Source organism: Podarcis bocagei (assembly GCF_964188305.1).
Source record: "Podarcis bocagei genome assembly, chromosome: 5".
Lineage (NCBI taxonomy): Eukaryota > Metazoa > Chordata > Lepidosauria > Squamata > Lacertidae > Podarcis > Podarcis bocagei.
In genome coordinates, this window is record NC_138129.1 from 41,522,795 (window position 1) to 41,550,318 (window position 27,524).

The 27,524-nt window shown below is 41.6% G+C and overlaps 2 protein-coding genes across 3 annotated transcripts in view; both read left to right on the forward strand.

Annotated features, from left to right (window-relative positions):
- PIGR (polymeric immunoglobulin receptor) lies at positions 1-27,495 on the forward strand. 2 transcript variants are annotated; one of them, XM_081193457.1, is made up of 11 exons: positions 1-155; positions 15,957-16,060; positions 17,339-17,677; positions 18,986-19,315; positions 20,214-20,537; positions 22,442-22,756; positions 23,510-23,645; positions 24,272-24,390; positions 25,226-25,354; positions 25,499-25,554; positions 26,276-27,495. In XM_081193457.1, the coding sequence occupies exons 2-11, from the start codon at positions 16,003-16,005 to the stop codon at positions 26,363-26,365; spliced, it is 1,896 nt and encodes a 631-aa protein (XP_081049583.1). In that variant the 5' UTR covers positions 1-155; positions 15,957-16,002; the 3' UTR covers positions 26,366-27,495. The 2 variants fall into 2 exon arrangements, with proteins under 2 accessions (XP_081049583.1, XP_081049584.1); XM_081193458.1 differs by lacking the exon at positions 1-155 and adding an exon at positions 12,311-12,400.
- The window catches only part of LOC308586679 (polymeric immunoglobulin receptor-like), a 305,363-nt gene that overhangs the window by 27,453 nt on the left and 250,386 nt on the right, over positions 1-27,524 (forward strand). The gene's annotated exons all lie outside the window — the stretch shown is intronic.

The following is a 27,524-nucleotide window of genomic DNA, read 5'->3' on the forward strand; positions in this document are numbered from 1 at the left end:
GTGTTGTGCCAGCTGTACTTAGGAAGCCCAGGGACAAACAACCATAAAGAGTGAAGTGACTCAAGGGTCAGATTTTTGACATAGTAGGAGGATAGAACAGAAGAGAAAAGGCGCTTTTTGCAGCAGTGGTCTGCTTTGCACAACTAATCCAGAATGTGAGTAATGCTTCTTTACTATTCTCTAGAAGTGTGAAATTATATTGCTGCATTTGTAACAACAACAACGAATTTTAAAAATGAAAATGTTGATTTCCAGGCTCTGAGACATTAGCCTTCATATTTAGAGGGTCAATCTGTAGAGGTACCAAGGAAATTTAGGACTGCTCCAGAGATGCTTACTACAGTTACTTTGAACATTTTGTTCAGGAGTCATTCCAAATCATGCAATTTATCAATTTATGTGGAGGCTATTTTAATCACTAGGCAGCAGACACATTTTATATAAACACTTTGATGAGTCTGAACCATGTTTACCTGTGGTAAGTCCCCTTGATAGCTTGCTTATAAATTCAGGCTAGCTGTATATTTTTAAATGGGTACTAAATAATGGAGGCCTTGTTTGGTAGATAGAGATATTTATGGAAACCATATGGATCCATTTTTTGTTAATTATTTTGGCATTGTGTGTGTGAAGGGGCTGAAAACACCACTCAGAAGCTGCCACTGAGTGACACTTGAAGGGGGCTCTGCTGTTGCCCCAAAGTCTCCCGCTTAGAACACCAGTTGGTGATTGTAGCAGGAAGGGAGCAGGCATTGCATGAGGCTGCATTATGCAGGCATTATTCCTAAAGAGTAGCTGGTAGAGCTACCAGGATGAGGCACAAGGCACAAAAGCACCTGCACATCAAACCAATCAGGTTTGTGCTGCTCGTAGGAGCTGCCCACTTACACAAAGTCCCTATGTACCATCTCACCCAACACAAGGCTGATGCGATGGGCTGTCTTGGGGTGAAAGCCCTGCGGAGCACTACAGTGCCTTTGGAATCTATCAGAAATTCCTTCCCTTGCTCAGTAGGAACCTCCAAATTCACCTCAAATTCTGCCATAGATGGAGTTCAACGACAGTCTAAGGATGTGCGAAATTTGCCTGAGGACTTGCACTAGTCATCAACATTATTTTTGCTACCCTGGAAATTTCTGAGATACTTTGCCATTTCAGGAATCTTCAAATTCACCTCAAAATGTTGCTCAAATTGAAATTCAGTAACAACTCTGGGTGAGATAAGCAACCAAAGGAGCATCTGGTTCTCTTCTTTGTTGTGAAGCAAGATCATGTGCATCTATCTAATCTGAATGATAATGGTCACAAGCAGAATATCTGTGTGTTGCAGAAAGGTGCTTGGCTGAAGGTGCACCATTCAGTAAGTCAAGTCAAAACATAGATCAGGGCCACAGTCATAGAATCATAGAATCCAACCCCTGCAAAGCAAGAATATTTTGCCCTACTTGGGGCTTGACCCATGACCCTGGGATTAAGTGTTTACTGACAGCCAATGTAACTTGGAGGGGGGGGGGATCAACTGGACCCAAAACAAGTGAATCATTTAATCCCTTAGCATAAGGTAAACCTACCCACCAAGTCATCATAAAGGAGTTTTTGTTAGACACAATTTCCCCAACATGCTGTAGTAATGTATGGCAGAACTGATGTCCTGACAGAAGAAGGGGGAAACTTTCCTATCACTGGATTGCAATTGAGGTCCACAAATTTCATTCAGAGAGCTGCCCTGACAAGTTGAGTTTTAGTGCTTTGGGGACAATATCTGGAAGGTATAGTGTATTACTAACTTTGCCTAACCTTTAAATAGACTAGGTCTGCTGCAGTTCTTTTTGCCCCCAAACCATATATTTATATATTTAAAAAGTGGGATGTCAAATTAATCTGCTCCAGATTTACTTTTACAGAAGTTTGGAATGAGGTGTTGGCAGGTCCTTGGGGAAGGCAGGGTGTTACATCTCAGAACAAGGAGAGAAGATATGTTTTCCTGTGGAACCATTCCTAGTTTTCTCCTCTCTTCTAAAGTTTGAACTACTTCCTTTTACATCTTAGGGTGTGACAGAAGGCAATCAGTGTTTTAATGTTTGTGCACTAGGTTTTTAAAAATGTAATTTGAGTGGTTAATGTGCATAATAACCAGCCATTGTGCACATTCACCTGCGTACATTCACCACCCAGCTTAAATCGTACCTAACACATATATAAAATTAGATACAAATAAATGAGACTATTATAAAGGAGCGTTCATAAGGTTCATAATGAAACCATATTTCATTTTTCATTAATGTTTCTTTTTAAGGCCTAAGAAAGGTCTCAAGGTCTTCACTTCTATCTTGAGACCTTGCCCATAAGTAGGTCATTGCAGCTGTATTATTAACTCTAGAACAAAGCCCACTGTATGATGGTCACTGTATTATTTTTCTTCATAACTTCATAACTCTTAAGCAATTCTGTGCTCACTTTTGACTCCTATCATGATTCAGAAACAAAAACCATGACTGTATGCAAGTGATGAGCGGAGGGCACCTTATGATTATTCTAAAAAGTGGTAAGGAGTCTGGTTTGCGACTTGAGATTTTTAGTTCATTTTTGCAAAGCTTTATGGCACTTGCATCCAATAAATGCAATATACTTCCTGAATGGAGATAGTTCAGTTGGTGGAGCATGAGACACTTAATCTCAAGATCATGGGATTCATTTCTGCTAGTGTGCTTACACCATGCCAACCTCTCCACCTCCTCAACCCTCCCCATCTGCCTCCTGGTAAGTAGCAGTTATGCAAGCAAATGGAGGTCTGGTGAGCGGCAGCATTTACGTTAGCCCTTTTCAGACCTTCAATCTGTGTTTATTGGGCACACACGAGGAGGGGCAGAATATGAGCAGCAGGCATTTTTATTTGAAAGCTATTGAGTCTACATACATGCAATTGTAGGTTCGGATCTGCATGGAACGAGGGCCCTATGAGTTGTATGTGTATAAATTCTATGCAGACATAACTGTGGAAAGTGTAGAGTTCAGCAGTGAGGACAGCATACAGAAATCCCATTTCTCCCCTCCTAGAGCTACAATCCCTGAAAAGAGGAATTAACTGTCAAACCACTCTGTCAAGTATAGCTCTGGGAGGGGAATAGGGGACTTCTAACAGCACCCAGCACACTTAAGAAGCTACAGCTCCCAGAATTCTTTTGTGGAAGCTGTGACTGTTTTAAAGTGGTATATTGTGGTACATTGCCTAACATTAGTTTTCCAATCTCAAGCCTGGCTGTGGGCCACTTCATTCCCCACAATGCTCAAATTCTGAAGAAAAAGAAGGGAGGGTTAGGGAAATGGCAAGTTTCTCATCCCAGCTCCACCCTCCAATTTTAACTTTCTAACAACAGTAATTGAGGGGGGGGGAGGGAGGGAGGAAGAGGTGGTAATACAGAATAGTGCACCCAGCAAACCAGCATTTGAACAGTTAGTCTCTTACCAGCACATGTGCATATAAAAAAGGCTCACAATGGTATGGGCCCACTTGATTTCTTTTAAACACTTCGTATGCATCAGAATTTTGCAGAATAACCATTTCATAATATGATTAAAGCCACTGTTATCAAATGAAGAGTTATATGTTAACAATATATTTCACATTACTTCAGCTTGACACTATTAATCTTATATGTATATACAGAGGTAGATAATAGTGCAGATAAGAGGTAGAAAACTGGGTGACTTTGCAGAAGTACTGAAACTGGAAATGTGTGCTTGTGAAACCAGAGTATACGATCTGAGGTGAAAGAAATGTGTGCTTGTGGATAACATGTGAACAACATGTGAACAGGAAGTTATGCATTCCCCACGCATGCAGAGGAGATGCGTGAGTTTCCCTTTCACAAGGGAGAAGTGTGGAGAGTTTAAGCATATTCAGTAATGCTTGCTGCTTGCATAATTCACAAAGCTTCCCATAAACTTAGAATTTCAATTTTGATTCCAGGTCAGCTTATACAGTGTACCTAAACAACTTTGAAAAGGATAGTTAGCTGTATTGCTTCACTCCTATGAAATTCAGGTTTTGTCTGTATTTTCCCTTGATTAAACACATTATCAGAATAACTCATCTGGGGTAGAATGGATATCCTTAACAGCCAGGACAATTTTGACAGAGATCAAATGAACTGTAGTTTCATAAGGGATGGTACATGGATTTTAAATCTTAGGAACGTATTGGGTTTGTGCTTGATGAACTCTTGAGATATTTAGTTTGATTATAAGATTGGCAATGGAACCATAATTAATTGATTAATTAATCTTCAAATTTGTGGAATAACTTATTTACCGTATTTACTCAATTCTAGTGCTTACCTTTTTTGGCCAAACTACATGGCGAAAATTAAGGTGCACATTAGATTCAATGGCACATTTCACCAGCAAATACTTTTTTTGGTTTCAAGGTTCTGAAAATTGAGGTGTGCATTAGATTCGAGTAAATACTGTAGTTGTTTCATTTTTTTTAAAGATAAGGTGTTTAAAAAAATCTGAATCTGTTTTTAGAAGGCTTTATGATCAGCCCAGATTCTCAGGGTCACGACTGTAAATGAGAAGTACTTTGTAACTTTCTACTTTATTAGTCTGTGATACTTTCAGTAATGAATTAGCAATGGCCTTTGGTCCACCTTTGTTCTAAAGCGTATCTTACAGGGGTTTTATTTTGCAACAGCCAAGCCTTTTGAAATCATCCATTTTCACAGTCAGTTTCAATAACAGAAATCAGGGCCATCTTCCAAGCAATTCCCCATTGTGAGGTCATATTGTTCAGAGTGAAGGTGGTTGCCCGGTCAAAACAATTATTTTCTCCTATGCTTTTGTTAATTGTGGTTTGAGGGTGTCTCTTGCTGATTCACTGCTTCTTTTTTTATAGTCAAAACTTTTTGTAATTTTTTTGTATTTTTTTTTATTTCTATACCGCTTTATATTTTTAATAAAAATCTCAAAACGGTTTACAGCATATTAAATCAATAAATCAATAAAATAATAGCCGGATGATGTTTGTATTTCATTTCCCCCTAAACCGCCTGGTGAATATTAACTAATTGTGTGCCGGGAAATAAGAGATTATAGAAACTGCTTAGCTCCGGCTGTGAATGGTTAGGGTATAGTGGAGGCGGTGATTAAGAACTGCCATGGAAAGGCTGATGGAAGCCCTTCCATGTGGTGGCCCTAATGGGTGAATCACCATATAATACAGGTCTGGGTTTAGTGCTGGATTTTGATCCTTGCAGCTGGGTTTCAATAATCAACAAACTGTTATAGTTCTGGTATCAGGTTGATGATGATTGTTATGATTATTATTATTTTGCAACCCACAGCGGAAAAGATAGGAAATAGCCATAAGGTGGTTGTGGTAAAGAATGTTACCTTATCTATTTCCTGACTTCTAGTACAAACATATACAGTGGTACCTTGGGTTACATAAGCTTCAGGTTACATACACTTCAGGTTACACACTCCGCTAACCCAGAAATAGTGCTTCAGGTTAAGAACTTTGCTTCAGGATAAGAACAGAAATCAGGCTCCGGCGGCGTGGCGGCAGCGCAAGGCCCCATTAGCTAAAGTAGTGCTCCAGGTTAAGAACTGTTTCAGGTTAAGAACGGACCTCCGGAACAAATTAAGTACTTAACCTGAGGTACCACTGTATATTGTTACAAAAGTTGGGTGTTTCCCCCTTTCCCCGCTGAGCAGTGGCAAGAGCCTATGGGGTTCCTGGGACTCACCCAGGTTCTGTGGTCCTTTGGAGAATTGAGACAGCATGGAGACTGTCATAGCTTTAAGAAATATGATTTATTCACCTATTTACACCTTCAGTCTGCATGGAGGGAGTCCAGATCTTACAGCATGGTCCTTTCAAGAGGGGCTTGTCCAAGGCATCTCTCCCAGCCAGCTCTGCAGTCAGCCTGCTAAAGATGGATCCTTCTTCCTCCTTCCTCCTCCCAGCAACCCTTGCTCAAAACATCTCTTTTCCTGTCACCTCAGACACACAGTTACCCAGGCAACCTTCTATACCCCGTCTGCTTGCACCTCAGGGAATGGGGGAAGGATAGTTCTCTTCAATGCCAATCACCCTCTATTGTTCCTTAATGGCCCTGGCTTAGCCAGGTTGCTTTGCACAGGCTAGCCCAGGAATTCCTCTGCAGCTTATATTTCTCCCTTCACATCCCAAATAATCAAAATCCTAGCATTTAATAATTTCTAGGGTTTAAGGGGTCCCTCCGTCTATAACAATATACATACATACATACATATCTGAAGGAGCATCTCCACCCCTATCGGTCAGCCCTGAGGTCCTCTTCTGAGGGTCTTCTGCTGGTTCCCTCACTGCAAGAAATGAAGTTACAGGGAACCAGGCAGAGGGCCTTCTTGGTAGTGGCGGCCTCCCTGTGGAACATCCTCCTTTCAGATATCAAAGAAATAAATAACTATCTGACTTTTAAAAGACATCTGAAGGCAGCCCTGTATCAAGAAGTTTTTAATGTTTTATGTTTTAGTCTGTTTCAATGTGAGCTGCCCAGAGTGGCTGGGGAAACCCAGCCAGATGGGCAGGGTATGTATGTATGTATGTATGTATGTATATATGTATAAATAATATATATAGAGAGAGACATATATACACATGACACATCGGAAGTGTGAATACGACTGCAACCTTTGTCACCACAGCAAACATGGAGATTGCATTCCCTAAATGTGGTTTTAGCACAGCTACATACCAGGAGGAGGACAGTTTACATAGAGTCTTAGAATCAAACATAAGTCTGAGAATCTAATCCAGGAACCTCACTAGGTCTTTAAACAATTTAGGACACAGGACCATAAGTGATTTTCTCAAAACATTGCATATGTGAATGTAAATTACGAGAGGCAAATTTTGGCTGACTTTCAAGGTGCAAATTATGTTCCTGAGACTGTGGCTTGGGTGTGTTCCTGGATTCTTGGGAATTTCAGGTAGAAGCAGCAGTCAAGAATGCTTTCTACCAGCCATGGAGAAGAGGAGGTTAAGGGGTGATATGATAGCCATGTTCAACTATATAAAAGGATGTCACATAGAGGAGGGAGAAAGGTTGTTTTCTGCTGCTCCAGAGAAGCGGACACGGAGCAATGGATCCAAACTACAAGAAAGAAGATTCCACCTAAACATTAGGAAGAACTTCCTGACAGTAAGAGCTGTTCGACAGTGGAATTTGCTGCCAAGGAGTGTGGTGGAGTCTCCTTCTTTGGAGGTCTTTAAGCAGAGGCTTGACAACCATATGTCAGGAGTGCTCTGATGGTGTTTCCTGCTTGGCAGGGGGTTGGACTCGATGGCCCTTGTGGTCTCTTCCAACTCTATGATTCTATGATTCTATTCTATGATTCTATGATTCTATGGCCCTATCTAGAGCAATCAGACCTTACCACAGTTATCCAAGCATTAGTGAATCTCAGACTCAGCTATACAGCTGCAAATAAAACATTTTGAATGTGTTGTAAAGGGCAATATACAGCTGTGACACTAGATAACTCCAGGTTATCTTAGGGACTGGTTGCCCCTGTATCAACTGATCCTTGCCTTAAGATGTACTTCACAGTCCCTGTTGAGATCATAGAAACGTAGACTTGGAAAGGGCCGTGGTCTGATATGCAGCTGTCCTGTATGGGGATCAAACCTGCAACTTTTGTGATATCAGCACCATGTTCTAACCAAGTGAGCTATCCACCTGCAAATACAATCATATTAGCTGTTTAAATGATGAGAAAGGGATGTTTTTTAAAAAATATTTGAACTAATCTTTTAAACTTCGATGATATTTTACTGAACTTACATTGCATCCATTTTATCCCTTTTGCACAAGCTGCCTGAAGAGGGCTTTTCTCTACAAGGCAGCACAGAAACCTTTTCAATAAAACACACATTCTACCAGGAAGTGGCAGTCAGCTGTTCCAATTACAGAGTCCCTAGCAAAGGGAAGGGGGGGGGGAAGCAACTTCAATCTTGCCCAAGGCAAACAAAGCATAAAAGGACATATTCTGACTGATCATAAGCACTCTTACGGGCATTAAACAAGAATGTTCTAGAATGTTTGTCCCAGGAGTGATGCTATTTCTTTGACCCACACACTAGATTTCCACAGCAAACGAGGAGGGCAAGACTAGACTCTATTCTTCATATATAGTTGGGACTGATAAGATCAAGGGTCAGCAAGGTTTACCTTGCCTGGGCCGGTTCACTCCCGCGGAGATTGCTTCGTGGGCCGGATTGCGTCTTCGCAGATGCGATTTCCGGCATCTGTGCAGACGTGATTTCTGGCACCGATTTAGCGCAGTGCATGGGGACTCACCAAGCAGGCGGCTTGGTTCAGGGGTGGCTCATGGGCCATTTAAATGACCCCTCTTGTGGCCCATGGGCTGCAGGTTGCCAACCCCTGGATAAGATGTTGCTATCTTCTATAATAAAGCACGCATCGTGGTGTGGGATTACTCTAAGACAGAGCTTTCCAAACTGTGTGTCATGGCATGTTAGTGTGTCAGCTGCAGTGTGTAGGTGTGTTGTGTAAATGCTCCCTGTGCTCCTCCCAGAGCTGGAAAGGGGTTAGTTTAAGCTCCGGTTTGCTAGTAAAAATGAATTTCTGTGTCGCGAAATGGTGCATATCTAAAAAGTGTGTCACCAACATTAAAGGTTTGGAAAGCTCTGTTCTAAGATCTCCAGCAAATCATAGTTCACAGCACCTTCACAGAAATAGATAGATAGATTAGATAGTATATAATACAAAAATTTATATAAAATTAATAATTGTTGATACGTGTACTATGACTTAGACTCCCCCTTTGAAGGAAATGAGTCACCAATGAAGTGACAGTAATAAGTGTTTTAAAAATACTCTAAACCACTATGCAGTCAATCTGTGAGAGAAGAGAAATGCAAATATAGCTGTCTGTCTGTTCAGGATAAAGCTTGTACCACAACTTCCCGCTTCCTGATATGCACCAGTGATTTAAATCTGCTAGTCAAATTTTGTTTGTACTGGCAGCCTCATTTTTTCCTGCTGCCAGAAATGATGATGGATCTTGTGTTACTTTGATTTATATTTTTCTTTTGATGTTTGAAGTCCTGTCACAATAAACCATTCTTTGCAATCCCAAGTCCTAGAAATTGAAAGCAGAATTACAAAATGCACCATATTCTGCTATTTTTATTCCTACATGCAGTGCTTTTCTTTCTGGGGGTACGCATACCCCTAAACATTTTGTGAATCTACGTTTGGCCTCATTGAGGCTCAGTATTTCAATATGAGTAGGGAAATGAGAGTACCCCTAAACATATTTTTTTTAGAAAAAAGCACTGCCTACATGTGTGTGATAATGACTCAACACACTTATGTTGATTTTTAGTGTATATTTCTTATTCCCTTGCAGAAACAAATGTTTGTTGAGATAAGTACCTTTAATAAAATGTTTGGTATGAGATACACCAAAATTTAAATCAATGGAAGTTTACTTTTACTGATAAGTCTTAAAAATTAGAATATCAATGAAAAGTCTCTGAGAATTCTCGCATTTACTGGTAAAACTCCAGGCCAAGCAAATTACTTTTATTAAATTTCGTTGCCTTTTCAGTTTACCATGGTATGCTGGACAGCATTCTGCATAAGCATTGTGACACAAACATTTCTGTACATTAAAGAAAACAACTTCATTTCCCTTCAGTAAATAACCCAATTTTATTCACATTTCAGTGATTTAGACTGATGTCCCTCTGCACTGATTGTCTGGGCTAGTGTGACAGTGCAGATAATTCTGAACAGTACAGCTACTCAGAGAACCAAGTCACCAATGACTGCAGTTCAATTTTTGTGAGGAAAAGGAACATTGTTGGTTTGGTCAGGACTAAAACCTGACATAACCTCTAGGTTGGGGGCCAGCATCAGGGGTTGGCAATGTCTGGCACCTGCCAATGCCTACATTAGGCCCTCACTGCTGATTCCCAGAGCTCCCTGGTCTTGCTCTTCCTTTTCCTCTTTTGTTGCCTGTCCTCTCACATGTCCTCTCCAACCATGCAGACAGCAAGAACATTAAGAAGGAGCAACAGCCTCCACTTGCCTCTGCTTCTGGTGCTGAATGGGAGGATGAGCAAAAGGGCAGTGGCGACAGTGACAAGGAGGCAGGCCCACTCAGATATAAGGTGCCATTGAAGCATCTTGCACAAGCCCACACATGCCCCAATCTGGAGCCAACACTGATGATGGAAACTGGAAACCAAGGGAATGGTAGGTGTGGGAGGATGAGGCTTGAGGACAAGGGCAGAGGGGAGCGGACCTTGAGGCAAGATGGACTAATGAGAATGGTGTATCTGAAGAAATCCCTCTGTAGCAATGAGGGCCAAGAAGTAATTGGATATAGCATCATAGAATCATAAAATTGTAGAGTTGGAAGTGCCCCCTAGTCCAATTCCCTGCAATGTGGGAATCTCAATCCAATGAGGGACCATGAGGGAATCCCCAATCCAATTAGAAACCATACCAGATCCTGCTTACCTTTGCATATTATGCAGGAGCTGGAGAATGATATGTTCAAGTAAGAGGGATTTTGTGAGAAAACCTATTTAATCAACTGAGAAAATATTTCAAGCTTCCAAAGAACGAGAGGACCTTGGTTTAAAATATTCTAAAGCCAAGGCCATCTTGTTGATTTTATACCAGCCTCTAGCTGGGAAGTGTTACAGAAGACGGAGGCTCAGAATCTGAAAGGGCATTTTTTTCATTGTCCAGGAGTTAATAAATAGCCTAAGACAAGTAGCCATTGAGCAACACCACAGCAAGAAGAAGAAAGAACAACAAGGCATCTTTTATGCAAAGGAGGAAATAAAATATTTTCACTGCTGGGAATTACCCCTTATAACAAAGTCCATCACCTGATGCCCAGAGAATAAATTCTTCAGGCTATTTGCACACTGCTTACTTGGCATTCGCTATAGTCTCTGCCTGCATGAATGCTGCAAAACACCCCTTCCTGGCTGGTAAGATGACTTGGCTGCCATGACTACATGTGCGCCCCTGCACAATTGCACTCACACAAACACAGCCTATGCCTCTTCCCATGCGATTGTTTTCAAGCCTTGAGGAAATAGATCAGAGCGAAGCTTCAGGCTTCCTCAGGCTATGCCTCAAATTCAGTGTGAAACACTTGCAGTGCAATCCTGTACATGTCTGCTCAGAGGGAAAGGAGGGGCAGGCAGAAATTAGTGGGTTTTCTTGGTTTATTAAAAGCCTTATAGTGGGAGGAAGAGGAAAAAGCAAAGATTTTGGATGTACATTCCATGATGGGAGACTTTGCAGGAGGGTTAGTACCTTACAAGAACTAACTTACTTGCAAACTGAACATGAAGTTGAACTGGAATTGGGGTCAAGACTTGGAATGAAGTGATGTGTTCAGGTACAGGTTCCAAGAAAAACAGCTGATACCCATACCCTTAGCCTTCTGAGCCTTTGGTGTTGCCACTGATTTTGCTCCTAAATGCATACATTGCGCAGCAGTAGAAGAGCTGCGTGAACCCACCCACCTACCCAAGGCCATTATATATAATGCCAGGTAAGTCTTATTTCCGAAGGTGCCAAGGACTCACATAGGACCCAGTAGCTATGGAGGAATTATAGAGGTGGGAGGGATCTTGCAGAACAGCTAGTCCAAACCACTGCTTGATGCAGAACATTCAGAGCTACATGAAGACTGCAGTCATACTCTCCCAATGGCATACTCTCCTAATGGCAGTGTTACATTTGCCAGGATGGCGGGGGGAGTGCAGGTTGGGGGAACTCTTGAGTTGATGGCGGCTTCATGCCTGTGGAAAGCTGCTGCCATCTACCCAGAACTTTCCCGACTTCGTGGCCACCTCACCCCATCCTTATTTCAGAGAGCAGCAACACCACCACTGCTGAAAGGGTGTCATTCAGCCCCCTAAAATGCTGGTGGTGATTCCATGATGATCCCATGAATTGCTGTCCATTCTGTGCTTGATAAGCTCTAGTGAGGAAGAGCCAGCCAGCTCTGTAGGTAATAGATTCCATTGTCAAACACCTCTTACCATCAATAAGATTCTCCTCATGTTCAACCAAAATCTACCTCCCCCTAACTGAAGATCATTAGCTCTCATCTTGCCCCTGGGGCAAAGGAGAAAATTCAAGGCAAACACTGCCCTCTAACCTTTGTGTTTCTGACTAAAGGAGAAGAGGTCTAAAGGTCGGATCAGCTGTAAACTTAGAATGTAAACTCTCAGGATTTTAAGGAGTGGTTTTTGGCCGCTCTTGAGTTGCCTAACATGTAGCCTTCTTTCTTCTTAAGTCAGCACATAACAGGGCAGCAAGGCGAGTGCCAGAAACACTATTTAGGGAAGCGAGAGGTAGGTGGCAAAGACCAGTCTTTGGGAGAGTACTGTGTTTGTAAATGTATGTATCACCCTATTAAAATTGGATGTGGTGGAAGAAATCGTCACCCTTTTGCTCTGATCCCTGAAAGGTAGAAGGTAGAGACAGCAAATGCCTACTGGAGGGATTGTTCCCAAATTGGGGTCTAATTTGGCATTGATTCAGATTTCTAGCAATCAAAAGTTGGAACCTTTTGAAAAAGGGAACTGGGTCCCATGTTTTGGTTCAGTCTGTTGCCAAACTTTATCATATCTACTTGATTAACCAGTTTCTATTTAGACTGCCTTGGCTGTGTGTCCCTATGTTGTTCAGCCCTTTTTATTTCTGATTAAATATTTGCAGAAAATTTAAGACAATGTGATGGGCAAGAAGATAGAGACAGGACAGAATGCTGTTCTGCAAGCTGCCTTGCTTGTAAGCTCTACTAGAAATTTTGAACAAACACTCTGTGTTAGAAAAACTCTGCAGGAATATTGTGAGTGAATGAGAGCTAAGAGAGCAGTACTGGTTAAACGCTGCTGCCACACACACACACATTCACACAAAACAATTTCCACCATCACAATCCTCTGCTCGAGTGGAACAGGATAGAATGGCAGGGGATGTAAGGAAGCAAACATTGAAGGTGACTCAAGATGGAACATGCAACTTAATTCTGTGCAGAAATCTCTATCAACAGATGACAGAGCTGCTAAGTTTGGAGGCTCCAAAAACTTCAACATCATGAGATTTTGAATGTTGTCTTCTCAATTTCCAGTCTTTACACCATCTGCATCAGGAGTGATGTTGGGCGGGATGATGGCCAATAATCTGAAGCTGAATTTGGGGAAGGGTCGTAGCACAGTAATAGAACATTTTCCTTGTTTGCAGAAGGTCCCAGGTTCAATCTTCAGCATCTCCAGGTGGGGCTGGGAGGACTATTTACTGTATCTCTGGAGAGCTGCTGCCAGGCAATGTAGACAATACATGAACTCAATGTAAGGCAGCTTCCTATGTTCCTAATCCTGACAAAATGGAGATGATGTAGGTCAGTAGTGGATCTCAAGTGCTTGAAGGAGCGCCTCCCAAACCAGACTTTGCCAGCAGTGGAAGAGACCCTGTTCGTGGTTCAGGAAACGGTGGCGGTGAGGAGAACAGTCACACAATATGCCAGGGCAGCACCGCACCTATGGAACTTCCTCCTGGGTGAAATCAGGCTGTCTCCTCACTTTGAAAATGCACCTATTTATTCAGCTATGATTTGAGTTTGGGAGGTATTGCCTGTTGCTGTTTTATTGCTGGGGGGGCGGGCTGGTGAATGCTTTTAATGTGTTCTTTGACATTGTGCTATCTGCCTTGTGCTCCCTTTTGGAAAGGAAGGTGTGGCATGAAAATAACAACGAAATAAATAATTAACAATACACTTTTTAAAGCATCGATATATCCTCTTATTCATAACGCCAGTTAGGAACAAGCATTATTATATTTTTTAAAAGCCCAATGAAATAAAAGCATCGGCTTTGGCTTAGCTCTGCAAGACCCTGGCATTCAACAGCATCAGGCTGGAAGCATCCCTTTCTAGCTCAGTTATACATACTAGAACCTAGTAACCCACTTTGCACAACACACCAGGACAAACTTTCCTGCTTGGCAGGGGGTTGGATTCGATGGCCCTTGTGGTCTCTTCCAACTCTATGATTCTATGATTCTATGAAACAGTGGAGTGGAACTTGCACACACTTTGCTCTTTTTTTTTGCTGCTGCACTATGCTAAACCAACTTTTGGCTTTACAGTGTTTTCTTGAACTGGGCCAAGGCTACAGCTCAAGACAGGGGATGAAAGAGCTTAATTTCAAGTCCCAGTTTGGATGACATACTAAGCCAGAACATGGCTTAGCTCAGTGTGACATGGCAGAGAAGGGGATGGGAGGTGGGGGGAAGCAAAGTGAGCTCCTCTTTGGGAGCCTGCACGTTCACACAGTCTCCCTAAGCCCAGGTTTGGCTTAGCATGTTGTGTGAATGAACTCAGTCTCTTGTTTTTCTTATTATGAACAGCTGCTAGAAGTCTGATGGCACTATAACTATATAATGCTTCCTGACTTTTATATATGTTTACTTGAAATGCAGTTTCGAATCATGAGAGTTTGAATAGAGCAAACAAAGAGCAAAGACTTGAAGGGACAAAAGGGTATAGAGATAAGGCTTGGAGAGGTGACCCAGCAAACAGTGGGGCAGACCACCCATAAAACTGCCGCTCCATGTCATGATGTGAGCATTGCTTCTGTTCTGATGACATATGTAAGCAAGAACATTGTCCCCTAGAAAAGTTTTGATGTTGACGAAGATGATAATGGGGCCTCTAATCATAGAATCATAGAATCATAGAATCATAGAGTTGGAAGAGACCACAAGGGCCATCGAGTCCAACCCCCTGCCAAGCAGGAAACACCATCAGAGCACTCCTGACATATGGTTGTCAAGCCACTGCTTAAAGACCACCAAAGTAGGAGACTCCACCACACTCCTTGGCAGCAAATTCCACAGTCGAACAGCTCTTACTGTCAGGAAGTTCTTCCTAATGTTTAGGTGGAATCTTCTTTCTTGTAGTTTGGCTCCATTGCTCCGTGTCCGCTTCTCTGGAGCAGCAGAAAACAACCTTTCTCCCTCCTCTATGTGACATCCTTTTATATATTTGAACATGGCTATCATATCACCCCTTAACCTCCTCTTCTCCAGGCTGAACATGCCCAGCTCCCTTAGTCGTTCCTCATAAGGCATCGTTTCCAGGCCTTTGACCATTTTGGTTGCCCTCCTCTGGACACGTTCCAGTTTGTCAGTGTCCTTCTTGAATTGTGGTGCCCAGAACTGGACACAGTACTCCAGGTGAGGTCTGACCAGGAGGTCTAAATATACTGAGATATAGCAATCCCTCCTTGCCTAGGGGTTCTCTCCACACATCCTACTGGAATCAATAGCAAAACTGCCATAGATTTTAATAGAAATAGATTAGGTCCTATTAAAACAGTGGCAAGAGTGTTTTCTGATCTTTGGTGTATGTTGCCAGACACATCTGTACATTGTGACTGCCCTCCAGTGCATCATTTTAGAATTTCATCACACAGTCAAATCTATGTAGTTCATAAATCCTTTGAACTTCTAAAAGTTATTTACAACTTTCAACCTCTCTAACTTTTAATAAATGAACTGGTTAGTCAATTAGTATAAATATTACTGTATGCAATGAATTTTGAGGATGTTTCTTTGAGCTCACAGTTTCTCTTAGCTAAATAACACAATGTTATGGGGAAATTATCTCAAATTCATTACCCGGATCAAGCGATATTCACAATGCCAGGCTGAACATTGCTAATGATTCTTATTTTTTATGTTTTAACTTAAGATTCTATGCAGGATTATTTAGTTGATGTACTATTGAAGCCTGTTTAACACACACACACACACACACACACACACACACACACACACACACACACAATCCCTATCTTAGATGTTGCCTATTTACAGATGTAATCGTTTCTTTTTGAATTTCAGTTTGTATGAGAAACCTGGGATCTCAGGTTTAGGACCCTTGAGTAAAATGGCCATCCTGGCCTTCATCTTTTTGTTGGCCTTTGTCCAAGCTGAATCTGCAAGCCGTGAGTATTTAACCAACCACCAGGATATTAAGAACACAATTTATACATCTTCATAGGGCAGTAGCCCAAAACATTTGTACCCCTTGATATAGTTTAACCAACAGGCACTTATGAAGAAACAAATACAGTACTTAAGGAATGATCTTGCAAATCCCAGTACATATAAGTCCCATGAATCTTAATGGAGTGATTTAAATTCATAGAACATAAATATGCCTAACTTTGATTGGGATATGTACCTGTATATTTTAGTGTTTGTTCCAGACAGTACTAAAATTAATTCTGCTTATTTTTTAAAAAATTCTGATAACTTGGGTGATGCCCTGGCTTTTCTAATCATATGTTGATGTTTCTAAAGTGTAAACTGCGAAGAAGTGGCCTTCCTCAGTAATATGTTGCTCAGCCTAAAAAGCAGAGGCAGGCTTTATAGATGGTTATTATATAGATGAAAGTGAGGTGCTGTAAAGGCATTTGATACTGTCCAGCTGTCCTTTCTGTTTGCAACACAAGAAACCTGTAATGTTGGAAGAACTTTTAGAATGCAAGGTGTTTAATCAAATCCAAAATAAGAAATCTGTATAAATGGGATTATACCCCTAGCATTCAATTTAACCACTTTCCCTAAAGGGCTGCTTTCCCTCATAGAAATCTGCAGAGATCCTGAGATCATAGACCCTTCTGTGCATGCCACCTCTCAGAAAGGTCTGGAGGATAGTGAGGAGAGTCTTCTCTGTAGTGGCTCCCTGTTTACGGAAGGCTCTCTCTACGAAGGCCTGCATGGCACCAATTTCAGCACCAGACAAAGACATTTCAGACCTTCCAAGGGTCCCTATTTTCCAGGGACAGTCCTGGATTTACAGAAGCCATCCCAGTTTCTGATTTGATCCCAGAATGCCCTGCTTTTCCTTAGGATGTCCCTATTTTCATCGGAAAAATGTTGGCGGGTATGACATGCTCGCTTTCCCAAGCATTTGGGACGCACCAATATGGTACTGTAGCATTAAAACAGTTTTTAGTATTCTTACGTCGTTTATTATTACTTACAAAAACGCAGGATCCTCAACCTGTTTGGGGAGAAGCTACAGATATGCAACATATAAGGTGTCGGGGCAGGGCAGAATGGGATTTAAGTTTCATTGGTCAGCAGATCACACAATCTGCATATGGCAGGGGCTCAATCTTATTTAAGGCTTGTAGTTGACACTCTCCATAATTTCAGTTTTTATTTTAGTGATGCCGTGGCAGCTAGTGATGTGCACTGTTTGTTTCCCCTTTCAGTGTTAACTTCAAGTCCCATATTTGGACCGCGGCAGGTGACTGGGTTGCTTGGAGGCTCAGTGACTGTGAAATGCTTTTACCCTCCCACTAGTGTGAATAGACACAGCAGGAAGTACTGGTGCAAGGAATCAACACGGCAATGTTCAACCATCATTTCTAGCAATGGCTATGTCTCCAGAGAGTTCAAAGGCAGAGCCTTAATAACAGACTTTCCAGAGAATGGCATATTCACTATATTAATATCAGAGCTTAGAAGAGGAGACATGGGGATGTACAAATGTGGTGTTTCACTAAATGACAATGGACTGTCTTTCAGAGTGAAGCTGGATGTTTCCGAAGGTAAATATATAATGCTACTTTATTTTCTGTCAGAAGCAAGCTACAAATATCCAACTATCTATGGCTTATTGGAAGATGAGATTTTTAGTTTCTGCTTTTTCCTGCTTCATCATTTGCATAACTAAATAATCTTATTGTTTTATTGTTTTATTCTGGGACAAACAAATTCTGAATACATATGAGCTGTGGATGGGAATGCAAGTGAGTGGGAAGGGGGGGGGACATAGTGGTAAAGCGTGTTCTCCAATAAATGAGAGCACGTGTTGCGGTGTGGGCCACCGGGCCAGGCCTCTTGTTGCCAGGCAGGTTAATAGTTGTTGCCTGGCATTGTGATTGGATAACCGGGTTGCTGGGGCAAATTGTATGTTGCAAATTGGGTGGGTGGGACCATAGTCTTTAAATATTGGTGCACTCTGGTTTCTCTTTCTCTTTGCAGAGTGCATCGGATCACCCGCCCACCCGCCCTCTTTTCTGGTTGACCTTGCTTTGCCTGTCATGGGGTCGTCTGCCTTGGCGCAGGGGCCTAGTAGGAATTTTGCCATTTGGTGATTGGCTGTGCCATTTGGTTTTTGCCTACTACTCAGCAATTCGTCACAACTTGTAAGGTTGCGGTTAGGCATTGGTTATAATATGCTGGTGGTGGAGGGGTCAGGATAGGCTGTGCCTGCCTCTCCTATTGCGCTGAAGGGAATTCCGTTAAAGGAATCCTGGGGCTTGCCACGATTTCGTCCAATCCCTGTCATGGGACCAGGGCCGCCCAATCCCTGTCATGGGAATCCTTGTCATAGGACCAGGGTCGGCAAGCTTTTGGGGAGCTGCTGGGGTGAGCGGCGTGGGTCCGACGCTTAGCTCAAATGACCCCCAAGTTTGACTTTCCCTTCTACTGGCTACCGATCGGACCTCGGGATGTCAGTTCTGTCCCAGGCGGGGGGACAGATAGTCATAACCAATGTCTAAACAACCACTCACTGATTTTGTATTTTAATAAAGTTGTGGCCAAAATAGTGCCCAAAAACCAAAACTAAATTACGTGTTATGTGTGAAGTTATTTGAGGGGTGGCCTGGGGACCTACACACGCAACTGTGTCACTTCTTGACATGAACAGTTGTAGATGGGGAGGGAGAAAGTCCTTGAAGTATCCAACTGTTTAATTACTTTTTTTTGTTGGGGGGGGGGGAAGCTAATGCAAGAAATCTAGGAAGTCATAAGATGTAGAACCATGGCGCAATACATAGTGCAGTGCAGAACAACATGAGATTGTAGAATGGAAGATGGAGAATTGGTAAAGCTATGTCTCCTTACTATAGATTCAACAGTTCCGGATGAAGCTCAACTCATTTATGTTGAGCAGCATGGATCAGTGACTATGAACTGTGACTTGGGTGCGCAATATGCAAGTGCTCGGAAGTACCTGTGCAAGATGTCAAAGAATGATTGCTACACTGTTATTGACTCGTATGGAAAAATTGACCCAGCCTACGAAGGAAGAGTTTTGCTGACCTTTCTCGGGACTCCTGGATCATTCAGTATCTTTATGACCCAGTTAAAGAAGAAAGATTCAGGGTCATATCTCTGTGGAGCTGGGATCTATGGGGCAGGGGGAGAATCCAAGGAACTGGATATACATGTCTATGAAGGTGGGTAATGGGCTGGGAGTTTTTGCAGTCCTAAATGCAAACAATGTGCCCTCTTAATCCTTGCCTATCATGTCTGATAAAATCTAGTAGGAGGGAATTGACTGGATGGCTCTAGGGAGTAGACAATGTCTCACTGTGGGAGGACGTTATGCCAACTGTCTTGAAGGAGGCCCCTCTTGAAGAGGTCCTCTCTGGATCCAGAGGTTTTAGAAAACTACGATCCAGTCTCTAATATTCCTTTACTGGGCAAGGTGATTGAGAAGGTAGTTGCCAGCTAGCAACGGGTATGTCTGGAAGAAGCAGATTATTTAGATACATTCCAGTCCAGTTTCAAACTCAGTTTCAGCACCGAAACAGTGGGAAATGTGATCCTGTTGGTTTCTTTGGCATCTCCGTGGCTTCTGATACCACTGTCTATGGAGTTCATCAGGAGCAACTCAAGGAAGTAAGAATTGTATTACAGTGGTTCTACTCCTATCTGCAGTAGTAGTACAGTACTAGGAGAATGTTTCTTGGCTCCATGGCTTTTGGGCTGTGGGATCCCACAAGGGTCCATTCTGTCTACTATATTACAACATCTCTATGAAACCATTCGGAGCTATCATGTGGGGATTTGGAGCATGGTGTTATTAGTATGCTAAATGTTGTTAAACGTGGCTTCTGTAGTTGACCAGTTTTGTAATGTTTTATTTTGAAATCATTAAGATAATATTTCAGTTTCCTGTTAATGATATTACTTTGAATGTACACTTGACTTTATTCCATAATGTTTTATTCTATATTGTTTTATCTAATATTTTAATGTAAACTGCTTGAAGATTTCCTCCCCTTAAAGGGGTATAGAAACGAAATTAACAACAACAGCAACAATATAATTTCATGCCTTCTCTTTCTCCAGGGACTTTGGTGCCCAAAGGACAACTTGTAGCAAGAGGAGTCCAAGGTGGATCAGTGTCTGTTGAATGCCATTATGATCCAAAAGAGAATTATACACGCAAACAGTGGTGCAAGTTAGAAAAAAACAGGTGCCTTCCATTAATAAATGACTTTGGGTATGTGATGGATTCCTATGAGGGAAGAATAGTGATGCATGATAACCCAAGTAATGGAACATTCACCATCCTATTGAACCAACTGAATGAGAAGGATGCAGGGTTCTACTGGTGTGTAGTAGATGGAAAAGAGGAAAGAAGGTCAGCAACAGAGCTGAAGATTGTAGAAGGTAAAAGACCATGTTTCTTCTAATGTGCTTCTCAGCAGAACTATATGCCTCTTTTGTTCAGTGTTGCAAAGCCTAAGCTGATACAGTACAGCAGGATCAAATAGAATCAGTCCTAAATATTATACTTGTTTTTCAAAGGGACTTTGTTGCAGATAATGAGAATAATCCAGACAGGAGCAAGCTGGATATGACATGAAATGCATTATCGCATAAAACATCCACTCTTGTTTTTTGTTGTAAAAAAGGGGCAATATTCACTTGGGGAGAGAGCAGGATTGGTTCAATGATAGGTAGGGTTTGGGAAGAAGAATGTAACTTCTTCCCTGAGACCCCAGTGAAAACACCCCTCCCCCATTTGCATTAGTGATAATGGGAACTTTCTTGCAGTGGAAATCCTACATAGAGTGTGGGAGGTGGGTAGATGGATAAATTGCAGTGGGTGGGATGGGTTAGACTGCCCTTCCCAACCCACTGGGGTCTTGATCCTTGTCGGATTATTCTCACAATGGTTGTTTACACTAAGAAAAAGTGCATATTAAATGTCTAATTTAATTCCCATTAATTTCAGTAAGAGAGACCAACTTAATTCCATCATTGAGATGAATGGGACTGAAAGAGATTTACTCCTGCTAGATAATAGTCAGTTGTTTAGAATCACTGCAAATAGTTTCAGACAAACTTGTTTCCGGATCTGGCTGTCTACACATCCTTATTAGGGTACATTCAGAATAGCAATTCTTTGCGGATTCTGCTAAAGAAAATAAGGCAAGGATATGCTATCCAATTTTGAAATTTAATCACTAACTCTACTTCCTGGTTTTATTGTTGCTGTTTACCTCCTTGAAGAGATAGGGCTGCTCTGATAACTGCTTGTCCAGAACTGCCATTGTTGTACTCCTCTTCCACATCTTTCTTTTACAGGAAATGTGTACCCAGTGCAGCCATTCCACTAGATAGCTTGTTAATTCCATCTGCTAATTTCTTAAGAAGCTAAAATAGGCTGTATACACACAGGGGCAGAGGAAGGGGGGGTGCGGTGGGGGTGGGCCGCCCTGGGTGTCACTACTAAGGAGTGTGTGTTAAAAAATGCTGGGCAGCACTCACCGCAGGGCCTGCAGCGTGCCCTAGCCACGCGTCTCTCCTGGGAGCTCTACGCTGCCCCAAATGGTCTGCCCGCCACCTCCCCCTCAGCTGTAGGGTGGCTGAGTGGGAGGAGGCAGACAGACTCTTTGGAGGCCCCACAGAGCGTCCTGTCCCAGCTCGCCCCACCCCGCGGGCAGCTGGCCCCATCCCACAGTCGGCTAGCCCCGCCCCTGGGTGCGGGGCATGTGCACCACCCCAGGTGCTCGATCGGCTTGCTCCACCACTATCTATACATCATATATTTGAAGCCTATTAAAAACACATTTCCCCCTGTGCAGAATCCTCGGGACAGTAGTTTACCCTTTATAGAGCTACAATTCCTATTCCCATGATCCTATTTGGGGAGTGTGCATGCTTTGAAGGAACTTTAAAGGTATGGCATATACATTGCCCTTGAGCCTAATAATCAGCCAGCAGGCCCTGCCACTTCATAGGCCTATAAACCTAGGGTTGGAGGTTTCATTTCAATTCCTACTATGCCCTTTATCTTTCCGTTGAAAGGGAAAAACCCAAAGTACATTCTACTTGGGTTTTCTGCAGCAAATACTATCTATAATTGCCTAGTTCATGCATTCTATTTGTCACATGACATATTCATCTACTTAGGAAGGTCTGCTCTGGTCCAGTTAGGGGCGTTTGATGTGATATACTGTATACCAGCTATTTCATTTAATAATGCTAAAATTAGGCTCTCTGTCTTTGATTTAAAGTGATTTACTGATTGCCTATTTACTTCTAATGCTTTCCCGCTTTTGAAACAGGGAAACCCAATTTAGTAATAGATAATGAGATCAACGCTGTTGTCGGTGCCCCACTGAAACTATCATGCTCTTACTCATGTGAATATGCTGATTATGAGAAGTATTGGTGCAAGTGGAAGAATACTGGATGTGAACCTCTCGTCTTATCCACCCAAAATGAAAACGGCTTGGTGGTTAACTGTGATGCAACCAACAGAATTTTGTCACTGAATTTTGACCAAGTGTCACGAACAGATCAAGGGTGGTATTGGTGTGGAGTCAGACGTGGAGGTCACTATGCAGAAACAACTGCAATGCATCTGGAAGTGCAAGAAGGTGAGCTTCAGTTCTGATCAGAGGGACAACACAGTAAGTTCCATATCCTGTACTGTCCACATTTTACCAGGCCTATTATGGGTTGCTTCCAAATCTTGACACATTATAATTAGTGAGCACTTCAAGAGCATCTAAAGATGTCCACTCTCAAATTATTCATGCTTGTGGGTCTTTGCCTTTCATGGATGACATGATTTAGCTATGCTCCTAGTTTGCTAGAGTGCCATAATTCATTTTTAAACCACTCAGTTAAACAATTCAGAAGATACCTTTTCTATAATTTGATTCTGCAAGTAACACAGATTGGCAACAATTAAACACAGGAGCATTTAAAGGCACTTCCACGCAACAGATTATTGTGGATTACTGAGGCATGCATGCTCTTTTAGCCTCTGCACAGAGCCATTTGCCCTTTCTGTGCCAATAATTAATGTTAGTTTACAACAGCTTCCCTTTCTGTCTAAAACAGGAATCTATCACCCAGGATGTTAAACCATGGCTTGATTTAATATCCTGGTTTAATATCCGTTTCTATGATAGCAAACCTTTTGTTTGGACAAAATGAGAAACTATAGTTAATTAAAGCCTTCTTGGTTTTATTGTGAATAATAGGGCAGGAATGAAGGGGGTCTGTGTGCAAGCAATAAGCCAAGATACAACCATTATCATAAGGTACTGACTGTTTTATTTCTTTTCTGCTTTTTGTTTTCTTATATGTTGCTTGATACCAATTTCCCAAACATGCTTAAATAGTGTTTCAAAACCCTAAAGAAGATTCCAGTGCCGACAAAGAACCCAGTGATATAATTCCTGAAGTCAACCCTAGAAGCAGGGGCCTTCCCCTAAATGAAGCTAAGGAGGCAACTGGAGTTGAAAGCCCAGTAGACAGGTGAGCGACTGTAAAAGCCTTAAGGATGATGTGTGAGTGCATTGTATAAGAAGAAGCAAGTCACATTTTGTTACTGAATTTATCATTTTGAGCAATCAGATAAACTGACAGTTGGCACTTGCTGAGGGCCAGGCCTGCTCCCCTTTGTGTAAAAATAGAGTCCAATTTGAAATACAAAAAGAACACACAGGGGAAGAGTGCAGAGCCAGTCTTCACCCCCTTCCTGTGATCTACCTCCCTGCAGCTTTTCTCCCCAGACATTTTTCTCCTTGTTGGAGAAAAGGGCTTGAGCTGAGGAATGAGAAGCAGAAGAATAGGAGAAGGGTCCTCTATTTCTCACCTGCATGTCCCTTTGCTTTCAAAATTAGACCTCCCTCCCTCTTTCTGTGTGATTGGGGCTCTTCCATGTTGAAAAACTCATGGAGCTACCATAAGCATGTAAAGTTTGCTCCTAATACTAATAGATTCTGGGAATGTACCTGAAGTCCTTAAAATATCGTAAGAATATAAGTAACGCTTGATCATGTCAACAGAATATTTAGGCAAGTTTATCTGTTTCCTAAAATTTGTATACACTGGTTATGCTTTCTAAAGTTACTACAATGCCAATTCAACTTCTCTTTCAGCCATGAAGATACCAAAAATTCCTCAGTTCTGGTCTCCACTTTAGTCCCTCTTGGAGTTGTGTTTCTGCTTCTTGTCGCAATTGGTATTGTTGTGAAGCGCAAGGTTTTCAAGCATTCAGGTGAATCTATACAAGTTCTAGGCTGTGTGGAATATAATTGTAAATTTATGTACTTTTTGTTATAATTTGAGTTATAATTTTAATTTTGTTATAATTTGAGCACTTGAATTATCACTTCCCAAACAATATATTGTGAACTTTAGCGAGGTGAACTTCAGAAACGTTTTCCTTGGGTTCATGTTGCCTTGGGATCTCTCTTTGTCTCTCAACTCCTGTTAGAAACAACTCACATGCCATGAATGCCCAGATGCACTTGAAGGCTCATATACTCTATGAAGCTATACTGGCGTCCTTTTGTCTTCTGGATCACGGTTAAGAATAAGAGTGTAATGGTCCTGGTATGAAGTATTCACATGGGTGGCACAGCAGCACAATCACTAATTCTGCCTGTTAGCCTGATGAGAGACCCACAAATATTTTCTCTGGCTGAAATCCTATGCTTGCTTTCTTTGTAGCTGCAATGAATGAAGAGGACCTTGTTTCAGAATTGGAGATGGGTGGATATGTCTCAATATTTTGGCTTCTCTCCATGTCTCATTCCCCCCCCCCATCTTAAGTTCAGTTATCCACATTTCTACATCAATTCCCTTTAAAAAAAAAAAAAAGTCCTCATGGAAATCCATCAGCATTTTTGTGCAAATTTCTCCTACTATGTATGTTTTTTATATGCAATTTTACATAAAGTACACATTTTTTGCAAACCATTTTTTCTGATATAATGCATTATTTTCACCAGTATATGTATTTATATGCACAATTTACCACAGTATTATGGATTTTTGTTCACGTTATGTGGCTGAAGAACTGCATTGCATTTCCCCTCTCCTTTCTACAGATTTGGTCTCAGTTGGAAGCTACAGGACAAACATCAGCATGACAGATTTTGAGAATGTGAGACAGTATGGAGCAAAGGACAATGTATGCATGGAAGATGCTAATGAGACCCAATTAGGGACCGTGGATGGTAAGACACTTGTATAACATTTACTCTAACTACAACTAGGTGTTAATGGGGAGAGACAATGCAATATAGTGATTCATTTAAGAAAGTTGTGTATTCTTGGAAGAGCTTTCTATTCAGCCCCTTAACATCTCTCATTCTTTACAGAGAATATAACCAGTGGCAGTCCTAAGGAGACTGGTAAACCAAAGAAGACAAAGAGGGTAAGAGCGAGCTAGATTAACAGGACTGTAATAGTCCCTTGGTAATCCCAGTTACGAAGCAGGGGGAAAAACACACCTCATTTTAAAAGCTTCTAGTGTTCTTTGCATGTTATTGTATTAAGCAAGGACTTTGGGGGCAGTTCCCCCCTAAACTGTCACACTCCTTCTCTTCCTTTCAGAAGGATGCACAAACCGTCAATTAGTTTAATTTGTTATTTCTCTTCCTTTTTTTAAAAAAAGTCTACTTTCTTTTCTTTTGTTGTCTGTTGATGGTAGTTTCAGATTAACTGTTGTTTAAATTTACGTTTCAGTTTGCTAGCCCCTTTGTGAACCATCATGGATGAAAAATGGTACAGACTGTTGCAGGCAGTAAACTAGTTAGATTAAACTAGCTGCCTTCATGTGTGCAGCACATGAAAGGGTGCCCCAGGGAATGCTGGGAATGCTGCTGGTTTCACCCCTGGATGGTCACACAATGGTATGGATGCCTGCACTAAAGGAGCGAAGCGTGTGAGAATCTGTGTGCATGCGGGCTTCCACATTACTGATCATGCAGCGGTGCAAATCATATGAAAACCTACGCATGAGCAGCTGCTTCCTTGACGCAGACATCTAAGATATCTCTGAGTGCCTCACAAACTGGAGTTCTCTTTCAGGAAGCGGCCATTTTGTCACATGGACCAAGTTAAAATAGTACTGGGGTTTCTGTCTGTTCCTTTAGGGCTCCACGGAGGAAATTGAGATGGCTTATACCACAGTCCTGTTGAATGAAGGCAACAAGACCCCTGCAAGGAGAGACCAGGAACAATAGAGCTTTGCAGATGGCTGAAGAGTTTGATTGCAAACGCTTTGGAAGACTGGTGGAAGCCAATTATGCAATAATGACTAAAAACAGCCTATGATTAGAATAAGTGAATAGCGAGCTATGCTGAGATACTAAGATTTCCACAAATTGTCTCAGTTTTGCCACATACTATACAATATTTATTGATCAACATATACTCCTTTAAGGGTCAATAGTTTCATTTCAAAGTTATATAAATCAAATTAATAAAGTTTTGTGATTTAGGAGAAATGTACTGATGGTAAGAGCAGTTAAACAATGGAAGCAATTGCCTAGAGGGGTGGTGGGACTCTTCCCTCACTGGAAGTCCTCAAGCACAAGCTGGACAGTCAACTGTTGGAGGTGCTGTAGCTCTGGATTTTCTGGATGAAGCCTGGTGTTGAATTTGATCCTCTACAAATCTGTGCCTGATTGATCTCCTTTCTCTTATCACATCCACATGAAACATTTAAAGCATTATTATGCCACTTTAAAAGTCATGGAAACTGTATTTTGTTATGGGTGCTGACCTTACAGAGCATTTCCCAGCACCCTCAACAAACTGCATTTCCCATGAGTCTTCATGACTGTTCAAATAGTACAATGGTGCTTTAAATGTATGGCATGGAAGCCCCCCACCCTCTTTCCACTCCACCACATTTTCATTTCATTCAATTTTATTGAGAAAAGGTAAAACAAAACAAAATTAAGCAATAATCAGAAAAGAAATGAAACTAGGATACATAATCATGCAATCGTGAATAGAAGGAAAGGGATGGGGAGGATGGGGCGGGAACTATGATTCTGTACCTGATCATATTTGTCAAATGCTGAAACATTTTAAACTAATAGGTATTGATTTGGAAACTTTATACAAATGTTGTGTCCATCTGTATACGAAAACAACAGCTGGATTTTACCATTGATGGACTCTGGATAATGAGAAAAATAATCGCTTAAAAATTAATTCAGTAAACGCAAAACATAAAAAGATTATTTTTTTGTTTATGAGCCTGACTCTGTAGTCTATAATCATCTGGAATCAGTGACTTTATAGTTATTTGTATGCAATGTTTTTGAGCAGTGTGTTCTGACATAAAAAATATCCTGAATGTGAATTTGGAAGTTGAGTTTGTTGCTGATTTTG